Below are 21,622 nucleotides of genomic sequence, written 5' to 3' on the forward strand. Positions count from 1 at the left end.
ATTGTTAACAGGATGGAATCCGACGTGGTAGACCCAGAGCAGATACTGTACGGGATTTAATAAATGAAGGAGAGCATTCGTCCAGCAGAATACGTTGTAACATCTGTAATAGGGTGTTTCCACGGGAGAAGTCACTCCAGGCTCACAAAAGGACTCATACAGGTAAGTTGAGCAAATTTTAGAGAATGCCAAAAGTGATACTTAACTGAAAGCTGATTTGATGTTTGGGCCTATAAATTAATTTTTAGTTACCTTACATTTCCGTATTGTAAAGTTTTAAAAACAGGCACTGTATAGTCAGCTTCTCTTTTGGTGCGGAGGGATAGTTTTCTGAACATTGATACCATGTGATTTCTAAAGTTATCATGGTAATTAATGTAGTTGTCACAGGAATGTTATTACTAAATTTGGTTCTATCCTTCTATGTACCCGAATTTTACTTGATATGCCCTTAAGTTGTCTGTATAATTGTTAAAACTGATTTGTAGGCCAAATCCTAAATCAGTTATAGTCAAGTTTTTAATAGAATTTCTAGAATCCTCAGGGTATTTGACCTAACTATTAAATCTAAGGTGAAGTATAATTTTTCAGAATTAAGCGTATTGTAGGTAGCTATCCCAAGACTATCATATATCTTTATTTGTGTAGAGAAGTTATACTTGCATTTAAAATACCATAAAAATACCATATAGAGAGCAAAAAGATAATATAAAGAGGGCCTTGTTCTTTCCATAGAGAAAGTTGGTCCCACCCAGGAGGAGCCATATGGTTCTAATAATGATATCAAATAATTTACAGATGAGGAAACTGAGGCACAAAAACACCCAATTACCACTGACTTACAACTTCTCATACCCTTAAGTCTAGAACTACACTGGCCAGTATAGTAGCACATGTGGCTGTTGAGCACGTGAAATGTGGCTAGTCTAAATTGAGATGAGCAGGATGTTTAAAATACACTTAGTATGAAAACAAGAGAGTAAATGATATCTTTAAAATTTTTTGATAATGATTACAAATTGAAATGATAGAATTTTAGATATATTGGGTTAAATGAAGTATATTATCAATTAATTTCACCTGTTTCTTTTTACTTTGTTAATGTGGCTACCATAAGTGGTTCTCATTCTATTTCTGTTGGTCAGTATGGGCCTAGAACTTGGGCTTTTAACCCTTAGTCCCCTGTTTGTTCCACTATGTTTATGGTCATCACCTGTTTCTTTTTTCTTTCCGTTTTTGAAAAGATATATTTTAATGGTATGCTAGAATACAGTTTTCTTAGCTAAATCCCTGAAAAAGGGTAAAATTTTAATTTTGAATCATTATAAACTAAGGTGGCCAAGATGTTTTGACTTTAGGTATCATTCAGTAAAACTATTATTGAATGAATATCTGATTTTGAGAATTTTTTCAATCTACTTAGTCTGAAATAACCCCAAATAACTGGTACACAGCTGTAGAGTACATTTTGCCAGTGTGAAATCAGTTGCCAAGATTCAAGACCATGCGGCATCATAAAAAGGTGCCTGAGTCCCAGTCCCGATCTACCACTAACCCATTGTGTGTCACCCAATACTTCCAGGCTTACTACACTGTATGCCAGGGAACGGAGCCGAAGATCTCCATGCTATAGTTAAGCTCTAATAGTACATGCTTTGTAAAAAGCTTTTGTCTTACTTTATCCTATGTTTATTAACTTGTGTCCAACTGTCACATTCGTTTAGTACATTTCTAAATAATGAGAAATTTAGGGAAGACTCATTACTGTTCTTTGAGTCATATAGGAAGAACCAGTATATAATTGTTGACCAAAGAATGTTTATTCAAGAAATAATAAGTTTAATTATGATTGAAAAACAACCTTTTTGAGTGCTTTCTTTAGCCTAGCACTGTGTTGTATATAGGAAATGAAATGGAGTACAAGGTGTTACGTATCTTTGTATAAGGAGAGTACCATGATACATAAACAACATAGGACACTAAGTTAGTGAAGGGATATGTAGCTTAATATTTGGAGGTGGGGGTTGGGGGGTAGGGAGGAGTTTTACTGAGACTACAGGATTGGGAAGATTTGAATGGGCAGAAAAGATAGGGATTTCAAAGAGTAGAAGATGGGGAACTGCCTCATGGCTGGAATGAATCTCCAAGAGGGAAGTAAAGATAAACCCTGCTCCCTAACCTAGTAGCTATAGTGCAGGTATTAGAGGACCATTTAAAAGTCAGCAGATAATTTTCAGTTGTTCAAGGAGTATAGTAGGGTTTGGGGTAATTTTAGAGGGTAGTTGCCTGGCAGCTATTCTGGAAGTGCTGTGCAGGTCAGAGACTAGAGGCCTGCCAGGGTTCATTCTAGGTGGGAGGGGCTACCAGTCTGACCAGGGGAGGTGGCAGTGGGAAGGCAGGAGTGGCAGACATGTTAAAGAATCAGCAAGAGCTAGCGATTTGGATTGTGAGGCGAAAATATGGAATAAGTTGAAGATGATAACTTTAAGGATTTGAACCTGGGTACCTAAAAGCTCAACGCCTAAAGAAAATATTGTGCTTCCAAGTGGATAGATGCTTCATATCATCCAAGTGTGCCCTTAGCACTTCCACTTGCAGCTCTGCAGAGGCTGTGACATGTTTTATTGTTGTTTGTAGTCGTAACTTATATAAAGGTTGATTCTCTCTCCGTGGCCCTTCCCCTTCTCACCGTATTGTCTCAAAAATAATATATAACATCTGTCTACTTAGGTGAGAGACCCTATCTGTGTGACTATCCAGACTGTGGAAAAGCCTTTGTTCAAAGTGGACAGCTCAAAACCCATCAGCGTCTTCACACCGGAGAAAAACCTTTTGTTTGTTCAGAAAATGGTATGGTGTTAGGAGTTATGGAATAGCTAGTTGGGAGTTAAAATATCTTTTGCTTGAATTTTTGGGAAGCGAGATTTTTGATAAAGATTTAATCAAACCTCATAAGTTTTCTTCCTTGTTAATTGTGATCCATGCTCGATTTCCAGGAAATGACTGATTTTTAAATAAAGTATTCTTTTTAGGTGAAAATCTTAAAGGGCAATTAAAAATGCTATATCTAGTTGTATGCTGTAGAAAAATCTATACAAGTAAATACAGCCTTTAGAGTAGGCTTTTACTTTGGTTTTAAACTTTTTAACTGTTAAACTGAAAGAAGCACATTATTGTCGAAATTTTCAGTACAGGAGGAGCAGGGGTGGGGTGGATTTTACCAGCTCAACAGTGCTACTGTTGGTAATTTCATAGTTTCTTAAGCTGTTTTTCTTATGTACATTTTTACACAGTTATATTTGAAATTCAGTACAGTTTTGTTCTGTTGCTCCATGGTTTTCTTTTTTTCTTTTTTTTAATAGATCTTTATTGGAGTATAATTGCTTCACAATACTGTGTTAGTTTCTGTTGTACAACAAAGTGAATCAGCTATATGTATACATATATCCCCATATCCCCTCCCTCTTGAGCCTCCCTCCCACCCTCCCTATCCCACCCCTCTAGGTCATCACAAAGCACCGAGCTGATATCCCTGTGCTATGCGGCTGCTTCCCACTAGCTAACTATTTTACATTCGGTAGTGTACATATGTCGATGCTACTCTCACCTCGTCCCAGCTTTCCCCTCCCATCCCGTGTCCTCAAGTCCATTCTCTATGTCTACATCTTTATTCCTGCCCTGCAACTAGGTTCATCAGTACCATTTTTTTTTTGATTCCATATATATGCGTTAGCATATGAACAATGATTGCCTCAATGTTAGTTATTAAATATTTAATTTGTTTTTAAAATTTGCTTGTTATCAACAAACATGAGGGGCATGTTTTCCTACTTAAACTTTTGTTTACCTTTGGGATTTTTTTTATGATAGAGTCCAAGAATGAAATTCCTGGGTCAGAGATTTTGAACATTTTTATGACTTGTGCTAATAAATCACTTTCCAGTGGGGTTGAATGCATTTACATTGCGATGACCAAGGTGAAAGAACCGTCTTCACATTCCTCTCAGTGGCATTGATAATAGCAGCTTAGGGTTATTTTTTTTTCTCCTCAAGTTATAGAATGATAAATTTCATCATCTTAATTTACTTTTCCCAGATACCAGAGAAACTGAACATTTTCCATGTCTGCTGGATGTCCAGATTCTGATAACTGTTTCCTTCTGTGTTTTGAAGGCTGCCTAAGCAGATTCACCCATGCAAACCGCCACTGTCCGAAGCACCCTTATGCCAGGCTGAAGCGAGAGGAGCCCACAGATGCTCTCAGTAAGCCCCAGGCTGTGGACAACCAGGCTGCCGCCGAGTGGTTGGCAAAGTAAGGCTCTCTCTGGAGTCTACTGCAGAACACTGCCCAGTGTGTGGGTTGAAGTTGGGGACTTTGACAGTTCTTTCAGTTTAAATAAGTTGCTTTTCTACACATTTTATAAAATAACTTGAAATGGCACTTTGTTTCCTGAAACCACAGAATTGTTAGGAGTTTTATTTGGATCTGTGTGATAGAAAACTACTATATGATATTAATTAGTCTGAGTGCTTAAACCACAATTTATTTTAAAAGCAAGAGTTTACCCCATTTGAAAAGAATGTTTTTTATGTATTGTATTTCATTGGTCATTAATGCAGTCCCTCTTCATTTTCTTTATATTGGTTTTAGCTACATGTTGATTATTAGAGGGATAGAGACTAGATGTTATTCTAAAGTAAAATTCCAAAAAGCACCCAGTTTAATTTTTTTTTAATGGCAACAAGGGGACCCGTATAAAAACATTTCTCTAAGGATATTTTGATTTAAGGAGTCATCTATCACATACACACCAGCAGCAGCTGACTGTGCCGTTCCCTAGCTTCACTGGCTTCCTCTGTACTGAGGATAAAGTCTAGAATCCCTAATTGTGTTGCTGGGGCTCTGCCTCCCTCTAGCAACACAGCTGTCTCCAGTCACCCGGGCTCCTTGTCTCTCAACAGCACTATTGCTGTTGTTTCCAGGCCTTTGTGCTCACTTCCCTCTTCATTTAGCCACTCTGCTCATTCTTCATTTCTTACTCAGGTTAAACACCACTTCAGGAAGTTCTTCCCTAACCTGCCCACTAACCCCCCAAACAAACAAGGTTAAATCCACTTAATAGATGCTTTTATAACACATTGTATTTTCCCTCTCAAAACCTCCTTCACACATTTACTTGTTCAGTGGCTATCTTCCCTGCTGGATCGTAAGCTCCACAAGGGCAGGGAATATGTTTGTCCCGAGTACTGCATCACTTCCTTCCTCCCTCTTCCTCCTGCCTGGCCCCCACTGCCCCATTATATCTAATTTTGCCCATGCCAGAAACTTATTAGTCATCCTTGTGTTTATCTTCTTTTTCTCCCATCTACTCAGTGACCAACCTATGGATTCTACTTCCTTAACAATTATCAGATTCAGCCACTTCAGTCTTCTCAATCCATTCTCCATGCCGCTGCCAGAGGAGTCTTTCTAAAATGCTAATATGATGCTCAATATTAAGTCTAAGCCCTTTATTATAGCATTCAAAGCCCTTCGTTACCCAGTCCTTGCTGACCTTGCTAAGGTATTTTGCTATTTTGCTATTTTCCTTTTTTAGTTGTCCTTCAAGTGATACTGAACTGTTTGCATTTCTCTTTTTATACTTCTGAATATTTCCAAAACTTTTCTAGTTTGATTAGTCTGGATTTCCTGAAATCTGGTCATTGTATTTTTTTTTGTATGTAATTTTAAAAACAGCTTTATTGAGGTATAATTGGCACACAATAAATTGTACATATTTAAAGTGTATAATCTGATGCGTTTTGACATATGTAGACACCTGTGAAACCATCACCAAAATCAAGATAGTGAACTTACCCATCACTTTCACAGGCTTCCTCATGTCTCTTTGTAATCCACTGTCCCTGCATCTCCCTGCCCTCCTCCACCCCAAAGGACACTGACTGGTCTGCTTTCTGTCACTATAGTTAGTTCACATTTTCTAGAGTTTTATACAAATGGAGTCATATAGTATGTACTTGTTTGTCTGGCTTCTTTCAGTCAGCATAATTATTTTGAGAGTCATCATGTTGTTGAGTGTATCATTTCATTCCTTTTCATTGCTGTGCAGTAATCTGTTACATGGATGCACCTCCACTTATTTATTAATTCACCTCTTGATGGGCCTTTATGTTGTTTTTGGCTATTACAAATAAAGCTGCTATGAACATGAATATACAAGTCTTTGGACATTTTTGTAGGTAATGGTACTGTCATTTAAATATGCCTTTCTTTGGTTATCAAAAAAGGTGGAACATTTGTATTTTTTCTTGTGAATTATCAGTTGGCTACGTAATAGAAAATGATGGTGCTCTTAAATTCTTGAGTAAGCTCTAGGTGTTACACATATTAATCCATTTGTCCTATTTTGTGGGTTTAAACTTTCTCATAGTTAACTCTGTCAGAAGCCATCATCCCTCTGTGGATAGAATAAATGGGTTTCTAATGATTATTCTACTGTTTCTATATTTTATTCTAGTCCATTTCACATATGATCTTTAAGGCAGCTATAGTTTAATGACAAAAACACGTGACTAGAGAGTTGAGTATAAGACCCAGAACTGCCACTTGTTGATTTTGTTATTCTGAGCAAGTCCTTCAACTTCTTGAACTTGAATTTTTTCCTCTGTTATGGAAAAACATGTAATGTATTCGAAATCACTTTATAACTTTATAAACTGAAACACAAAATAATACTGTAGGAAAGACCCCCCTCCTTTTTATTTTCTTTGAAGAAAAGTGAACATTTGAGAATGTTATATATACTGTATAAGTAATACGGATGCATTTCATATAGGTACTGGGAAACACGAGAGCAGCGTACTCCCACCTTGAAAGGAAAGCTGGTTCAGAAGGCAGACCAGGAGCAGCAGGACCCTCTGGAGTACCTTCAGTCTGATGAGGAGGACGATGAGAAGAGCGGTGCCCAGCGGCGTCTGCAGGAGCAGCGGGAGCGCCTGCACGGAGCCCTCGCTCTCATCGAGCTCGCAAACTTGACGGGAGCGCCGCTCCGCCAGTAGCCAGAACACTGACTCTTTCCACTGTACAAAAGTACTGCCCAGCATACTTAAAAAGTAGATCCTTGGGCATAAGCTAAGCACCTTATTTGCTTATCATAGGCTGCTATTCTGTAGAAATTTATGAAGAATGTCATTGCCCTAGAATATGGGGTGAGAGAGAATTGCACTTTTTTTATATGGTATTGGATTTCTTGTAAAGTTTAAAATATTTTGTAAATATGGGACTTCTAGTACAGGGTAGAAAACTACGTATTGTGGGAAGCTAGATTTTGCAAGTTTAATGCATTCATTGGAAGCAGTTCTCACAGGAAGCACTTTCTGAATAAGACACTTGTATGAAAAAAAAAAAGAATGGTACATGTAGCCAAAGAAGGTTTAAATAGATTATTTATAAGATCATTTTTAACAATGTATATTAGTATGTTTAACAATACTGTAAACACTGAAACAAGCAAGAAAGTATAAGATATATATTTTTAAATTGCAAAATAGCGTGCCTAATAAGACTAGAGAAATGGAAAACTGACTATTTCGGAAGACTTTCTAACTTACCGACTTTGGAAGAAAATAGGTATTTGAAGATCTTGGTAAGATGAACAGTAGTTCAGAATTTTCAAAATTGGAGTAAAATCAGTCTTATTCTATCTTTCTGAGGCTTTACAACTCACTGTGATATTTAGGTGTGAAAGCACTTGTCACCCTTAGCTTGTTAACTTGGGAACTTTTGCACATTTCATGTTTCTCATTTGCTGAAATTGAATGATTAATCTTGCAAAGTCTAGGTAACTCGGTAATTGGTATTTTTAAAAAATATTATGGGCCCTGTAATGAGATTTGGAAGTTGGATTTTTTTAATAAAAGGGACATCTACAGGGTTGTTTTGTAATGAACTGTTTTAGATCCTTTGTTAGCAAACACTAAATTTAAATGTACTGCTTGTTTAGAATTATTAGCAAATGGAAGCCTCCTATTTATATTTTCAGTGCATAAAGCCACCTTCTTGCTTTACTTCAGAATAACATGCCAAGCTATTTTGTGTTCACTAAATTTAGCTATCAGTTAAACACTGCAGAAAATATTAGCGACTCAAATAAGTAGGCTTCTGGAATAGTTTTAACTGCAAGTGTGTTAACTTGTGTGGTGGTTTTAAATCATTTTTTCCAAAATAGATGAAGTTTTTAAACACCACTTTATGTACTGAAGCATGAATAGAAAAATCAAGAGCTGAGTAGTTCACCTCCTTTATGTAGGCATAAGCCTCCATCATTTTAACTTGTTTTAAGCAGAAACTAAATAACATCATAGCATGGTAATTTCATAGATTGCTTAATTGGAGTAAGCTTCAGAATAAGAGAGTGAAATATGGGCTCTTCAGCGCCTTTTGTTTCTTTTTTGTATTGAAGTAGTAGCCTACAGATGTAGTTTAAACATTATCTAAAATGTAGGCTTCTTTATCTCAAAATCCCAATGTGTTGCAGTACACAGATAGTTTAAAATATGTAGCCACGGGGAAGGGGAGGTATGTAAATGTCTTGAAATGGAGCAAAAGTATGAAAGATGATAGTAACAAATAATGTGTATGATGAGGACATACTTTAAAAATGTAATTCCTCTGTACAGTAAATTACAAATCTTGAGGGATTTTTTTTTTGTAATAAGAGAATTTATATTTGTAATGGTTTAAGAATTTTGTTTGTAATCTGGTATATAGAATTTTAACTTGGAGCACTTATGAGCAAGTAAGAGAGACTATAGTATCTGAATTTTCTTGGTTTAGGTTTCAACATTTTTCTCTAGAATTTTTCCCTCAAATATGACTTAATGAATTATGAAAAGCATCGTCAGTCTTGGGAAATTTAAAATTTGATGAACTTACCTAAAGAAGGAAGTGCAGTAAGAATTTAAAAAATACAAATACTTGCCAGTTCACAGATAATAAAATTTAAGGCATTCAAAAGTAAGAGTTTTTGTTTGTTTATCCTGTCAGCTTTTGCCAACTATAATAGTTATATTCACAAACTTTTCATTTGTATAATTGGAAGTTTTAAGAAATTATTACAACTATTTACTATAGAAATATTTAAAATGTTCTTTTTTTGATATAAGCTGTATACTTGGACAAAATACATTGGCATCTAAAATTTGAGGTGTGTTAACACTGCTTTTTGTTTTAAAAATGTGGTTGACATTCAGATTTTTGAAGTGTTTTATGCTTCATATGGCTAAGTTGTAGTTTGGCAGAGTTAACAGCATAAGAATAAACATGCTGTAATTTTAAAAAATGCTTTGAATAAAAACTTATTTTAATTTACAGTTTAAAGTACATGTTCATTCTTAAACCCTTTACAATTTGTTTTTCTTTTTAAAAATATAATAGCCATAATATAAAAATCTAAAGATGGAAAGAAATGTCAACTATAGCCATACATTCTCCCATCATTATTATTTTGGTGCATTTTATATTTCATTCCAGTCTCATTCGAGGCATCATTTTAGCATAGTTAGAACCATCATGTGAATTCCTTTTTCTTACATTAAAATTATGGCCTTTTAGAATATAGATATTCATTTAACTTCCTCATCGGTTTCATTATTACAGTGTTAAAAATACTGGTGTAAAAAAGTATTAAACTATTGCCAGCTCTATCCCAGGCTTTATATTAGGGTAATCAGCAACTGGGATTTCATTTCACTTGTATCCAGGATGTGTTGAATCTGGGGTCAAACCCATAGAATCCACCCAGGGCCTGATTACTTTTCTGAGTCAAGCAAATTTAATTTTTTTATTAGTTATTTTTGGTAGATCTTTAGTTGTTTACTTGCAACGGCAAGGTTCAGCCTGTCCGGGCTTTGTGCAAAAGAATTTCACAAGCAACTCTTGAGTGTGAGTTGTGGTTTAAACAAAGTAAGGATGAGATTTTGACAGTGACTTAAGTTCCTGGTAGTATGTATATAGGAGCAAATTAAATGCAAATATGGTTAAGGCTGTCTTTAAAAGTGACTTTAAAATAGTCTTAGACTTCCCTGGTGGTCCAGTGGTTAAGGCTCCGAGCTTCCAATGCAGGGGGCTCTGGTTGATCCCTGGTCTGGGATCTAAGATCCTGCATGCTGTGCAGCATGTGTGTGTGGGGTGGGGTGTGGTGTGGTGGGGGGGAAGCAGGACTGTTTTGCAGCCAAAACTTATTTGGAGACTCACTGGAAACATAGTTGATCTTTTTGAGGCAATTAACCAAAATGACTTCCAAGTTCAGATTTTTGGGTTCAACTTGAATATGAATTTATTTTCTATTTTAAACAGTCTTATGTGTGTTTGTTCCTTTCCTGTTTTGGGTAATGTAGACTCTTCCTTTCTGGCTCTTTTAGTGCTAGTTATTTGTCAGAAGTTCTGCTTTAGTTCTTATCAGTACTGAAAATGTTTTTGGTTGTTCAGTGACTCCAAAAGAAAACCATTGCATGGCATCGATATAGTTAGGCTCAAATATCTATTTAACTTGAAATCTTTAGCTTTTCTAAAAAGTTGAAATTTCAGATGTTTAAAATTAATTATTTAGAATGAAAATACGGGACATTTAATTGAAAAAATGCTAGACCAGGTAGACTGGTCAGAGTAGGCAGTTCTGGGAGGCCCTCCTTCAGTTAACATGAACAATAACCTGATGTTTAGATGCACCCATGTAGAAAAGAAATGGGTAGGGGGAGAACCTGCCTTAAAGCACCCAGAGGCAAGAAAAGCCTGGAGACTTTGCACCCACTATACCCCTAGCCATTCCACTCCTAGGTATTTCCCGAAGATAAATGAAAATATACGTTCACACAAAAAAACTTGTACGCGAATGTTCATGGAAGCATTTTTTTGGTAATAGCCCTAAACTGGAAACAACCAAACATGCCCACCACCTACCTAGTGAATGGATAAACAAATTGTGGTACTACTCAACAATGAAAAGACTCGAACATGGGTGAGTCACAAAAATAATAAAAGCGAAAAGAGCCTTGAAAGAGTACATGCTCATTTATACGAATTTTCTGAAAAGGCAAATCTAACCTAGGGTAATAGAAATCAGAATGAAATGGGGGGGGTCGACCAGTGGGACACAAAGGGCACTTTTTGGGGTGATGGAAATGTTCTATGTTTTGACTTGGGTGGTTACACGGGTGTATGCATTTGTCAAAACATCGACTGTGGACTCGTAAAATCTGCATTTCATTGTATGTAAATTGTCAGTTAAAAATATTGGAAAAAAAGAAAGCAAAACAAACCCTAAGTCTTAACGTTTCTCACCAAGGCAGCAGTTTGGAGGAAGGTAGGGTCTTTAAACTCTCCCAAACCCGTCTCTGTTCTCCTTTTAGACACAGAGAGTGGTGCTTTTGAGGACGAACTGCAGCCGAACCGCTCCTCCCGCGCCGGCAGCGTGGGGCGCCCGACAGGGCTCTCGGGCTTGCAGGGTTCCCGCCGTGGCCCTTCCTGTTTCGGCCGCGCCCTCTCCAGCGCCGGCCGGGGGCGGGGGCGGGGACGGAACTGGGGCAGCGCAGGCCGGAGTGCGGCCGAGACTAGCAGCTGCGGGACATGACGGCAGGCCGCCAGGCCGAGGGTGCGGGTATGGACCACGCCTCCGCACGGCTGCCCTCCCGGGTGGCCAAGCTACTGTCTGCACTCTTCTACGGGACCTGCTCCTTCCTCCTCGTGCTGGTTAACAAGGCGCTGCTGACCACCTACCGGTGAGGCGGGCGCCAGAGGTCCGGGCGGAGTCCGCGGAGGCCCCCGGCTGCTCCGCGGCGACCTGTCCCGGGACCTTCCCGTTACGGCGCCGCGCTGTCCGGCGGGAGCTGCCCCGACCCCCGAGGTCCCCGGGTGGGGGAGAGCGGCGGGGCTGCCCCTGCCCTCGGTGCACCTTGGCCGCGCCCTGGTCAACGGGCGGGCGGGAACAGCGAGCGGGGAGCCTCACTGCTGACTCCCGTGCCAATGTGGGCGGCTGTGTGCTCGGCACATGGACCACGTTTTCACAGGGTCGGGACCTTCAGAGTGTTCTGGAAACCAAACCACAACCTAGCAAAGTCATTCTACGCTCAGTGAGTGCGGGCACACCTCACCGCCACTTACTGCTGTAGGACATTCCTCGCAGCTGTGCTTGTAGAGCTACCTCCCAGTGCTTTCACAAGTGCCGGTGAGCTGGAGCAAGTGATCTGAATGTGTTCTTCAAATGTGACTGTTCTTTATACAAATCAAGATGTTCAACCATCAGAAAAGTCCTGAGTGGATAAGTTTATTCGCATTGTTTGACCATTCATTCTCAGATTATCAGCATGTTCATGGAAAAATGGGGAAAACAATTAAAAATCCATATTCTATACTTTTTTGGATGAATGTGCAGTAAACCAGCAAATTTGTAGTTCCTTGAACCTATTTGTAAAGACTAGAAAATCCTGTTTAATTCTCCTTTCGTTGTATTGGCATTGAAAGAGCTGTGAATTTAGACCCAGCTCCACCATTTAATAGCTGTGCCTCTTAGGCCAGCCTCAGAGTCGTTTTTTCAGATGCAGAAGCTGGATAATTAAGACTCTGTGAATTACCTCCCAGATCTCTGTGCGAGCTGTCAGAAGTGAGGGCTTCCTGTAAACTATACTGTGCTGCGAGAATGTAAAATCAGAATTCTATAAAGAGCCCAAAGAGACCTTAGAGTATCTTCAGCCCAAAGAGACTGTCAGAGTATCTTTTTATTTTATGCTGGCAAAAGCTGAGACCTACATGAGCTTGGCTGGTTCCACCTCTAACAGATATTTACCAAGCACCTACTATGTGCCAAGCCCATCCCTGGCACCAGGGAAGCAGCTGTGAAAAACGCAAAGCTCCTGCTGTGGAGATTCCATATCAGCGGTAGAGACAGAAAATAAACAGGTGGGCTCATGAATAAGCAAGGTGATTTCAGGTATGCTATGAGAGTGCCTGGGGTGGAATGGTTGGGGTTAGAGCATCATTACACAGAGAAGAAAATGTGCTGAAGTGGGCATGAGCTTCGCCTGCTGGAGGAACAGAGAGAATGTCATTCTGGCTAGAATGAGCAAGTGGTAGAAGGTAGGAAAGACAACGTGGAGGTGGGCAGGGAAGGCAGAATCAGTTCCTTCATTCATTCAATAATATTCACTAAGCACCTGTTATATGCCAGGCACTGTTCTAGGCATTTGCGATACAGAAGTGAACAAAGCAGATCAAAATTCCATATGTCGTGAAGCATCCATCCATATTCCTGGAGCATACCCGGAGCCTTCTAGTGGATCAGTAAATAAACTGGTAGAATTTATATTAAGTCAGATGCAGCTGTGTGGTCAGGAGAAAAAAATAAGGAAAGGGAATTAGGGGCTATGGGCATGGGGAAGAGTTTTCAGTCTCAGCGTGATCAGTGAAGTCTCATTAAGGAGGTGACAGTTGAGCCAAGGGATGAATAATGTGAGGGAGATGGGGGAAGAACATTCCAGCATGGAAGAGTAAGGAGTTTAGGTGGGAATGGTACTAGATAGGGTCCCAGGGCAATGGATTTCTAGATTGTGTAGGGCCTTTGTGGCCACTGCGGAAGCTCTGAGGGAGCTTCTGGAAGGTGTCAAGCAAAGGAATAACATGGTCTAACCCCCTCTAGCTGCTGTGTTGAGAGCAGATATTGGGGGACCAGGGTGGAGGTAGAGAGACCATGATAAATAGTTTTCATTTTAGTCTAAATGCAATTGGAAGTCCCTTGGAAGGTTTTAGCATGGGTAGGGACATGGCATCATTTGTATGATTAACAAGATTTCTTTGGCCCTTGAGTGGGTGAAAAACTGATGGTATTGGAGCCAGGAATCGATTGTAATATTCTAGATAATTTTAAGTGGTGGCTTGGACTGGGGTGGAGGGTAGCAGTGGATATGGAGGGAAGGGATGGATTTGGGATAGTTTCTGGTGTTCCTAGGGCTGTTGATATTCTTTACAAGGTCTTTTCGTGTGTTGCAGCATGCTTGCTGGTGTCCATGGGGAACAGAAACCCTCCCTCAAAGAAATTAGAATGAATAGATACATAAACATGGATCATTTAATATACAATGCAAGCAAATGAAAGAAAAAGAAAACTTAAACACCTACCGTAAAAAACAAGAGAATGCTATTATAGGCTTTTGGGGAGTGTTGACAGTTATGTCAGTTGAAGTTTGAAGATAAGTCTCTGCTTTCTGCTCTTGACTAAGTAGGGTGCTCACTGACCACGGCAGTCAGTGCCTCCAAAAACATGTGTCTTCTTGTTGGAAGCAGGACCAATAAACACTGGTTAAGTGCTGGGAAGATGAAGGATAGTGTCCGACCAGAAAGAATTTATATGAGACATCTCATGCTCTAGCCTTTTCATCTTTAAAATTTTGAGTTCCATGATTGAAGGAGGAAATTGAGTTTTTATCTCAGCAAGGCAAAGCCCCTTATAACCTTATAAGCAAATATTTCACATTTCCGTAATGTAATATACAGTTGGAGGGCCCTGTTCAAAAAACATTGTTTATTCTCTCATTTCAAGATAGTTTAGGAGCACGTTTTTGAGGGGAAGAGGGTTGGGGTGATTTGGTTATAACAATAAACCATAGAAATCTGATCCAAACATTAGCTGTTTGAGGACAGAATGTTGTGTTGTAGGATAGAAGGAAGGACCTTTCTGTAGTCACCTAATTTGCAGGATTACGGGAACGTAGCTCAGGGGATGTTTTTTTCTCTTACAGTTTGAGTAGATTGTGTCTGGTTGGGGTACGAGACTGATGGGTGGTCTTAGTTATTTGTTAGTTTTAGGTCGTTGAGATGATAAATTTACCCGGCTGGACAGAGAGAGCCTTTGAAGGACTTGGACTGTCAGACCCTGTTGGGGTGAGACGGAGAAGCACGAATCTGTGGCCACTTGGTGACACTAGTGGTTCTTCGGAATCACATTCATGAGGGTTGTGCAGGCAGTCTGGAGTTGTTATTTTTGTTGCTTTTTTTTTTTTTTGTGGCACGCAGGCCTCTCACTGTTGTGGCCTCTCCGGTTGCGGAGCACAGGCTCCGGACGCGCAGGCTCAGCCGCCATGGCTTACGGACCTAGCTGCTTCGCGGCATGTGGGATCTTCCCGGCCCGGGGCACGAACCCGTGTCCCCTGCATCGGCAGGCAGACTCTCAACCACTGCGCCACCAGGGAAGCCCTTGTTGCTATTTTAATACTGTTCTCTATGACATGTGAAGATTTACTAATGATGCTTAATAAAAAATATAAACTTAGCTGTATTCAATTCAACAAGTATTTGCTCCATATTTGCTGTGTGTCTACTTTTATGCAATCGAAGGCTTTAGGATCATTTCACACAGTGGTTTCCAAACTTGCTTGGTAATGTGAATCACTTGGAGAGTTTTTTGTTTTTTTTTTTTAAAGCTATTGAATCCGAGTCTCCAGCGGTGGGTGCTGGAAGTCTATATTAAAGAACAAAAACAACCCTAATTTTCTCTTACTCTGATGAAAACCGGCTCTCTCCCGAAGATGCTGTTCCATTTGACCCCTGGAAAGGAGCTGGATCCTGGTCACACCCCAGGTGTGGCCAGGAGGTGGGGTTGAGTCCTCGTAGCTTCCCACTGCCCCTGCTCTGTGGAGAGTCCAGACTCAGCACTCACTTTCTGTCCTCTCTGTAATGGCTCCTGAGCTTCTGTGGCTCATTTAGTGGAGTCCTGGTATTCCTCTCCACCCAGACTCGCATAAGCCTTCAGGACTTTGGGATACGCACGCTGAACCATCACAGCCTGCCTTGTCCCACATCCCGTGGTCACTCCTAGGGCCATGTGCTCAGTGTGACCCTGCCGGCCACTCCAGTCCCTGTGCAGGATGTCCACGCTCTGCGCTGCAACCCAGCTCATTTCTGCCACATCACCCTTCAGGCATCCCTTCCCTCCTGGTCCAGCAGGAGGGCCCCTGCGCTGGAAGCCACAAGGCTCCTTTCCAGCTCCCGTCTTGGCTGGTACTTGTCCTGCACAGCCTACCTTCTGCATCCTTCCTTCAGCATTGAGCAGCTCCGACTGTCCTGGGAGAAAAAACACTTCCGGACTGGCTGGGTTGATGTTGAATTGATGATCACAAGCCTCAACCGGCTCTAGTACCACCTGCTAGTTTCTTCTGGGGGATTGCTTTCCTTGTCACAGAAATGACTCCTTCCCACTTTCTCTTTTACCCTGAAACCTCCCACACCCCCATCCTCCACTCTCCTCTGATACTTCATTGAGGAAATTGAAACCGTCAGATGATGTCCCCTTTCTGCTATGATGGAGGGAGCATCTTGTTCCTGTGGAAGGTCCAGCTCCCCACTTCTGGATGTCCCCTTCTCCCGGCTCCTTTCATCATCCTCCTCTATTCTGCGTCAGCAAGCTCTCTCTACCGGCTTAAAACATGTTTAGGTTTCTCAAGCAAAAATAACCCTCCCTTGATCCACATGAGTGCTCATTTCTCTGTTCCTTCCAGAGTCCGACTCTTCAAAGAGTTGTGCACACATACTGTCTTTACTTCCTTGCATTCACTCCTAAAATAATTCAGTTAAAATCGGGAGTTATTTAAATACAGAAATGTACAAAGAAGACAGTAATAATATTGCATATTCCCACTACCTAGAATCAATATTTTGAAATTTTTTTTTGAAGAAAAGTCATTCTGTGTGATATTATAAAGAATTCAAACAAAAGAAAAATATTAGGGTAAAATTTAAAAAATTACTAAATTGACATTAGGCAATAACTTCAGACATCTTTTTAGATAGATGGATGGATTGGAGAAAGATTAATAGACTGAATTACTTTTTATATAAAGTATATATTATAGATGCTACTTATTTACTCATTTCTTTATAAATTGTTTTCTTTAATCCAAAAAGGAGTGGGAAATGGAGTGGGGGGGGGGCTTTCATTTAATTATTTAATTTTTTGAGGATCACCTAAGTCCCTCCACCACTTTTTATTATGAAAAGTTTCAAGCACACAGAAAAGTGGAAAGCAAAGTACAATGAACACCCATACACATACCACTGAGGTTCAGTAAATAACATTTTGCTATATTTGCATTTTCCCCTGAACCATTGAATATAAGCTGCATACATCATGACACTACACTCAGATATTTCAACATGCCTCTCCTGAAATATGGATATTCTCCTACATAGTATCATTTTTGTTCCTAACAAATTTAACAGTAATTTCCTAAAATAATCTAATACCAAATCTATAATCATTCCAGTTATTCCCCAAGATGTTTTTATGGTTGTTTTAAACATTTGAATCAAGATCCAATCAAAATTCATGCAACGCATACAGTTATGTCTTTTTAGTTTATTTTAATCTAGAAAAGTCTCCCGTTCCACCTCTTTCCCCTGATACTGTATTTGAAAAGCCTGGGCCAGGTGTGTTGTAAAGTGTCCCATATTATCGGTTGTCTGATTTATTTTTTGAAGTCTCACTTAACTTACTCTGTTTTTAAAACTGAAAGTTAGATCTAAAGGCTTGATTACATTCAGATTAAACATTTTTTGGCAAGACCACTTTATAGCTGACCCTGTAAACTTCAGCTTGCATCATATGAGGGACTGTGCTACAGTTAGTCATGCTGGCTGTGTTTGAAGGCTTACTTAAGGTGAGGACTGCAAGTTGCATGTACGTATGAAATGTAGTTTAACTGAATTGAATGGAGAAAAGAGAAATTAGAGTTCAACAAAAAGAATTGTTGACTTTCAAATATATATATTTTTCAATTTCTGATGGTATATATGGCTTCTCTGCTATGAATGATGACATTTGCATACTTCTTCCCATGTTTCCTCCCCTCCATGTCTTCTTTTACAGTGTAGCATCCTGTTGTGTAATTATAATCCCACAGTTGTTTGAATCTGTTCCATATTAAATGGATACAGTAGTCAGCACCCTTTTATCACAGTGTCCCCATTCCAGAGTTCATTATTTTGATTTGATTCCTAATTGGTTGATTCTGATGTATGGTAGTATTTTTATGGAGAGTTCATGGCTACTGTATTAATCGTGTTGAATATTCTTAACAGCTTTTTCTGCAACAAGTGTGCTTTTAGATCTGGAGAGTTTACTTATTCTCCCCATGTCAAGGAAACAAATTTGCCTTTTATCTTTTAATCATTTTCTCTCTTTACTGAGAGAACAGCACAGCAATTAGCCCTCTCTGCTGGTATCTATCTTCTATATCTGTTTATGTTTGAGAGTTTGTCTTTTCCCTACTCATTCGCTGTGATTACCTCATCTTGGTAATTCAGTTTAAAGCAGTTGCCATTTAGTTCTGTGTTGTTTCTAAATGGTTCATGTGGCAGTTATGTGTGTTTTTTCTTACATCTTTATTGGAGTATAATTGCCTTACAATGTTAAGTTAGTTTCTGCTGTATAAAAAAGTGAATCAGCTATATGTATACATATATCCCCATATCCCCACCCTCTTGCGTCTCCCTCCCACACTCCCTATCCCACCCATCTAGGTGGTCACAAAGCACTGAGCTGATCTCCCTGTGCTATTCGGCTGCTTCCCACTAGCTATCTATTTTACATTTGGTAGTGTATATAGGTCAATGCTACTCTATCACTTCGTCCCAGCTTACCCTCCCTGCCCCCATGTCCTCAAGTCCATTCTCTACATCTGCATCTTTATTCCTGTCCTGCCCCTAGGTTCATCAGAACCTTTTTTTTTTTTTTTAGATTCCATATATATGTGTTAGCATATGGTATTTGTTTTTCTCTTTCTGACTTACTTCACTCTGTATGACAGGCTCTAGGTCCATCCACCTCACTACAAATAACTCAATTTCGTTTCTTTTTATGGCTGAGTATATATTGTATATATGAGCCACTGTATTGTATATACATTGTATATATATACATTGTATATATATATATTGTATTGTATATATTGTATATTGTATATATATTGTATATATATATATTGTATATATTGTATGTATTGTATATATTGTATATTGTATATATATATTGTATATATATATATATATATATAAGCCACATCTTCTTTATCCATTTATCTGTTGATGGACACTTAGGTTGCTTCTGTGTCCTGGCTATAGTAAATACTGCTGCAATGAACATTGTGGTACATGACTCTTTGAATTATGGAATTCTCAGGGTACAGGCCCAGTAGTGGGATTGCTGGGTTGTATGGTAGTTCTATTTTTAGTTTTTTAAGGAAACTCTTACTGTTCTCCATAGTGGCTGTATGAATTTACATTCCTACCAACAGTGCAAGAGGGCTCCCTTTTCTCCACACCCGCTCCAGCATTTATTTGTAGATTTTTTTGATGGTGGCCATTCTGACCGGTGTGAGATGATATCTCATTGTAGTTTTGATTTGCATTTCTCCAATGATTAGTGATGTTGAGCATCCTTTCATGTGTTTGTTGGCAATCTGTATATCTTCTTCGGAGAAATGTCTCTTTATGTCTTCTGCCCATTTATGGATTGGGGTTTTTTTTTGATATTGAGCTGCATGAGCTTCTTGTATATTCTGGAGATTAATCCTTTGTCAGTTGCTTCATTTGCAAGTATTTTCTCCCATTCTGTGGGTTGTCTTTTCGTATTGTTTATGGTTTCGTTGCTGTGCAAAAGCTTTTAAGTTTCATTAGGTCCCATTTATTTATTTTTGTTTTTATTTCCATTTCCCTAGGAGGTGGGTCAAAAAGGATCTTGCTGTGATTTATGTCATAGAGTGTTCTGCCTATGTTTTTCTCTAAGAGTTTTATAGTGTCTGGCCTTACATTTAGGTCTTTAATCCATTTTGAGTTTATTCTTGTGTATGGTGTTAGGGAGTGTTCTAATTTCATTCTTTTACAAGAGGCTGTCCAGTTTTCCCAGCACCACTTATTGAAGAGGCTGCTTTTTCTCCATTGTATATTCTTGCCACCTTTATCAAAGATATGGTGAACATATGTGCATGGGTTTATCTCTGGGCTTTCTATCCTGTTCCACTGATCTACATTACTGTTTTTGTGCCAGTACCATACTGTCTTGATTACTGTAGCTTTGTAGTATAGTCTGAGGTTCAGGAGCCTGATTCCTCCATCTCTATTTTTCTTTCTCAAGATTGCTTAGGTTATTTGGGGTCTTTGGTGTTTCCATACAAATTATGAAATTTTTTGTTCTAGTTCTGTGCAAAATGCCAGTGGTAGTTTGATAGGGATTGCATTGAATCTGTAGATTGCTTTGGGGAGTACAGTCACTTTCACAATGTTGATTCTTCCAATCCAAGAACATGGTATATCTCTCCCTCTGTTTGTACCATTTTAAATTTCTTTTATCAGTGTCTTATACTTTTCTGCATACAGGTCTTTGTCTCCCTAGGTAGGTTTATTCCTAGGTATTTTATTCTTTTTGTTGCAATGGTGAATGGAAGTGTTTCCTTAATTTCTCTTTCAGATGTTTTCATCATCAGTGTATAGGAAGGCAAGAGATTTCTGTGCATTAATTTTGTATCCTGCTACTTTACCAAGCTCATTGATTAGCTCAGGTAGTTTTCTGGTAGCATCTTTAGGATTCTCTACATATAATATCATGTCATCTGCAAACAGTGACAGCTTTGCTTCCTCTTTTCTGATTTGGATTCCTTTGATTTCTTTTTCTTCTCTGATTGCTGTGGCTGAAACTTACAAAACTATGTTGAATAATAGTGGTGAGAGTGGGCAATCGTGTCTTGTTCCTGATCTTAGAGGAAATGGTTTCACTTTTTCAGCATTGAGAACGACGTTGGCAGTGGGTTTGTCCTATATGGCCTTTATTATGTTGAGGTAAGTTCCCTCTATGCCTACTTTCTGGAGGGTTTTTATCATAAATGGGTGTTGAATTTTTGCCGAAAGCTTTTTCTGCATCTATTCAGATTATCATATGGTTTTTACCTTCAGTTTGTTACTATGGTGTGTATCACATTGATTGATTTGTGTATATTGAAGAACCCTTGCATTCCTGGGATAAACCCCACTTGATCATCCTTTTAATGTGCTGTTGGATTCTGTTTGCTAGTATTTTGTTGAGGATTTTTGCATCTATCTCATCAGTGATATTGGCCTGTAGTTTCCTTTCTTTGTGACATCTTTGTCTGGTTTTGGTATCAGGGTGATGGTGGCCTTGTAGAATGAGTTTGGGAGTGTTCCTCCCTCTGCTATATTTTGGAAGAGTTTGAGAAGGATAGGTGTTAGCTCTTCTCTAAATGTTTGATAGAATTTACCTGTGAAGGCTTCTAGTCCTGGGCTTTTGTTTGTTGGAAGATTTTTAATCACAGTTTCAATTTCAGTGCTTGTGATTGGTCTGTTTATATTTACTGTTTCTTCCTGATTCAGTTTCAGAAGGTTGTGCTTTTCTAAGAATTTGTCCATTTCTTCTAGGTTTTCCATTTTATTGGCATATAGTTTCTTGTACTAATCTCCCATGATCCTTTGTATTTCTGCAGTGTCAGTTGTTACTTCTCCTTTTTCATTTCTAATTCTATTGAGTCTTCTCCCTGTTTTTCTTGATGAATCTGGCTAACGGTTTAT

At 39.1% G+C, this 21,622-nt stretch overlaps 2 protein-coding genes across 7 annotated transcripts in view; both read left to right on the forward strand.

Moving 5' to 3' along the window:
- ZNF367 (zinc finger protein 367) overlaps positions 1-9,331 on the forward strand; it is a 29,615-nt gene extending 20,284 nt beyond the window's left edge. Inside the window, exons 2-6 of one of the 2 annotated variants that reach the window (XR_002642686.2) lie at positions 12-162; positions 2,731-2,850; positions 4,174-4,312; positions 5,375-5,564; positions 6,837-6,943. Coding sequence is in view for 1 of the 2 variants with exons in the window: in XM_022558924.3 (XP_022414632.1) it covers positions 12-162; positions 2,731-2,850; positions 4,174-4,312; positions 6,837-7,059 (633 nt within the window). In the remaining variant the exon portion in view is untranslated. Of the gene's footprint in view, positions 1-11; positions 163-2,730; positions 2,851-4,173; positions 4,313-5,374; positions 5,565-6,836 lie in introns of both variants that reach the window. The other variant, XM_022558924.3, reaches the window with a different exon arrangement.
- Positions 9,332-11,539: 2,208 nt separating this feature from the next.
- The window catches only part of SLC35D2 (solute carrier family 35 member D2), a 53,939-nt gene continuing 43,856 nt past the window's right edge, over positions 11,540-21,622 (forward strand). For 4 of the 5 annotated variants that reach the window (XM_022558902.3, XM_089913014.1, XM_022558903.3 and 1 more), the window contains exon 1: positions 11,540-11,778. In XM_022558902.3, the coding sequence (XP_022414610.1) occupies positions 11,627-11,778 (152 nt within the window). In that variant the 5' untranslated portion in view covers positions 11,540-11,626. Of the gene's footprint in view, positions 11,779-11,800; positions 12,225-21,622 lie in introns of those variants that run through there. The other variant, XM_022558905.2, reaches the window with a different exon arrangement.

The sequence above is a fragment of the Delphinapterus leucas genome, chromosome 6 (assembly GCF_059928025.1).
Source record: "Delphinapterus leucas isolate spDelLeu-1000000601 "Yukka" chromosome 6, BTC_Dleu_Yukka2, whole genome shotgun sequence".
NCBI classification, from domain to species: Eukaryota; Metazoa; Chordata; class Mammalia; order Artiodactyla; family Monodontidae; genus Delphinapterus; species Delphinapterus leucas.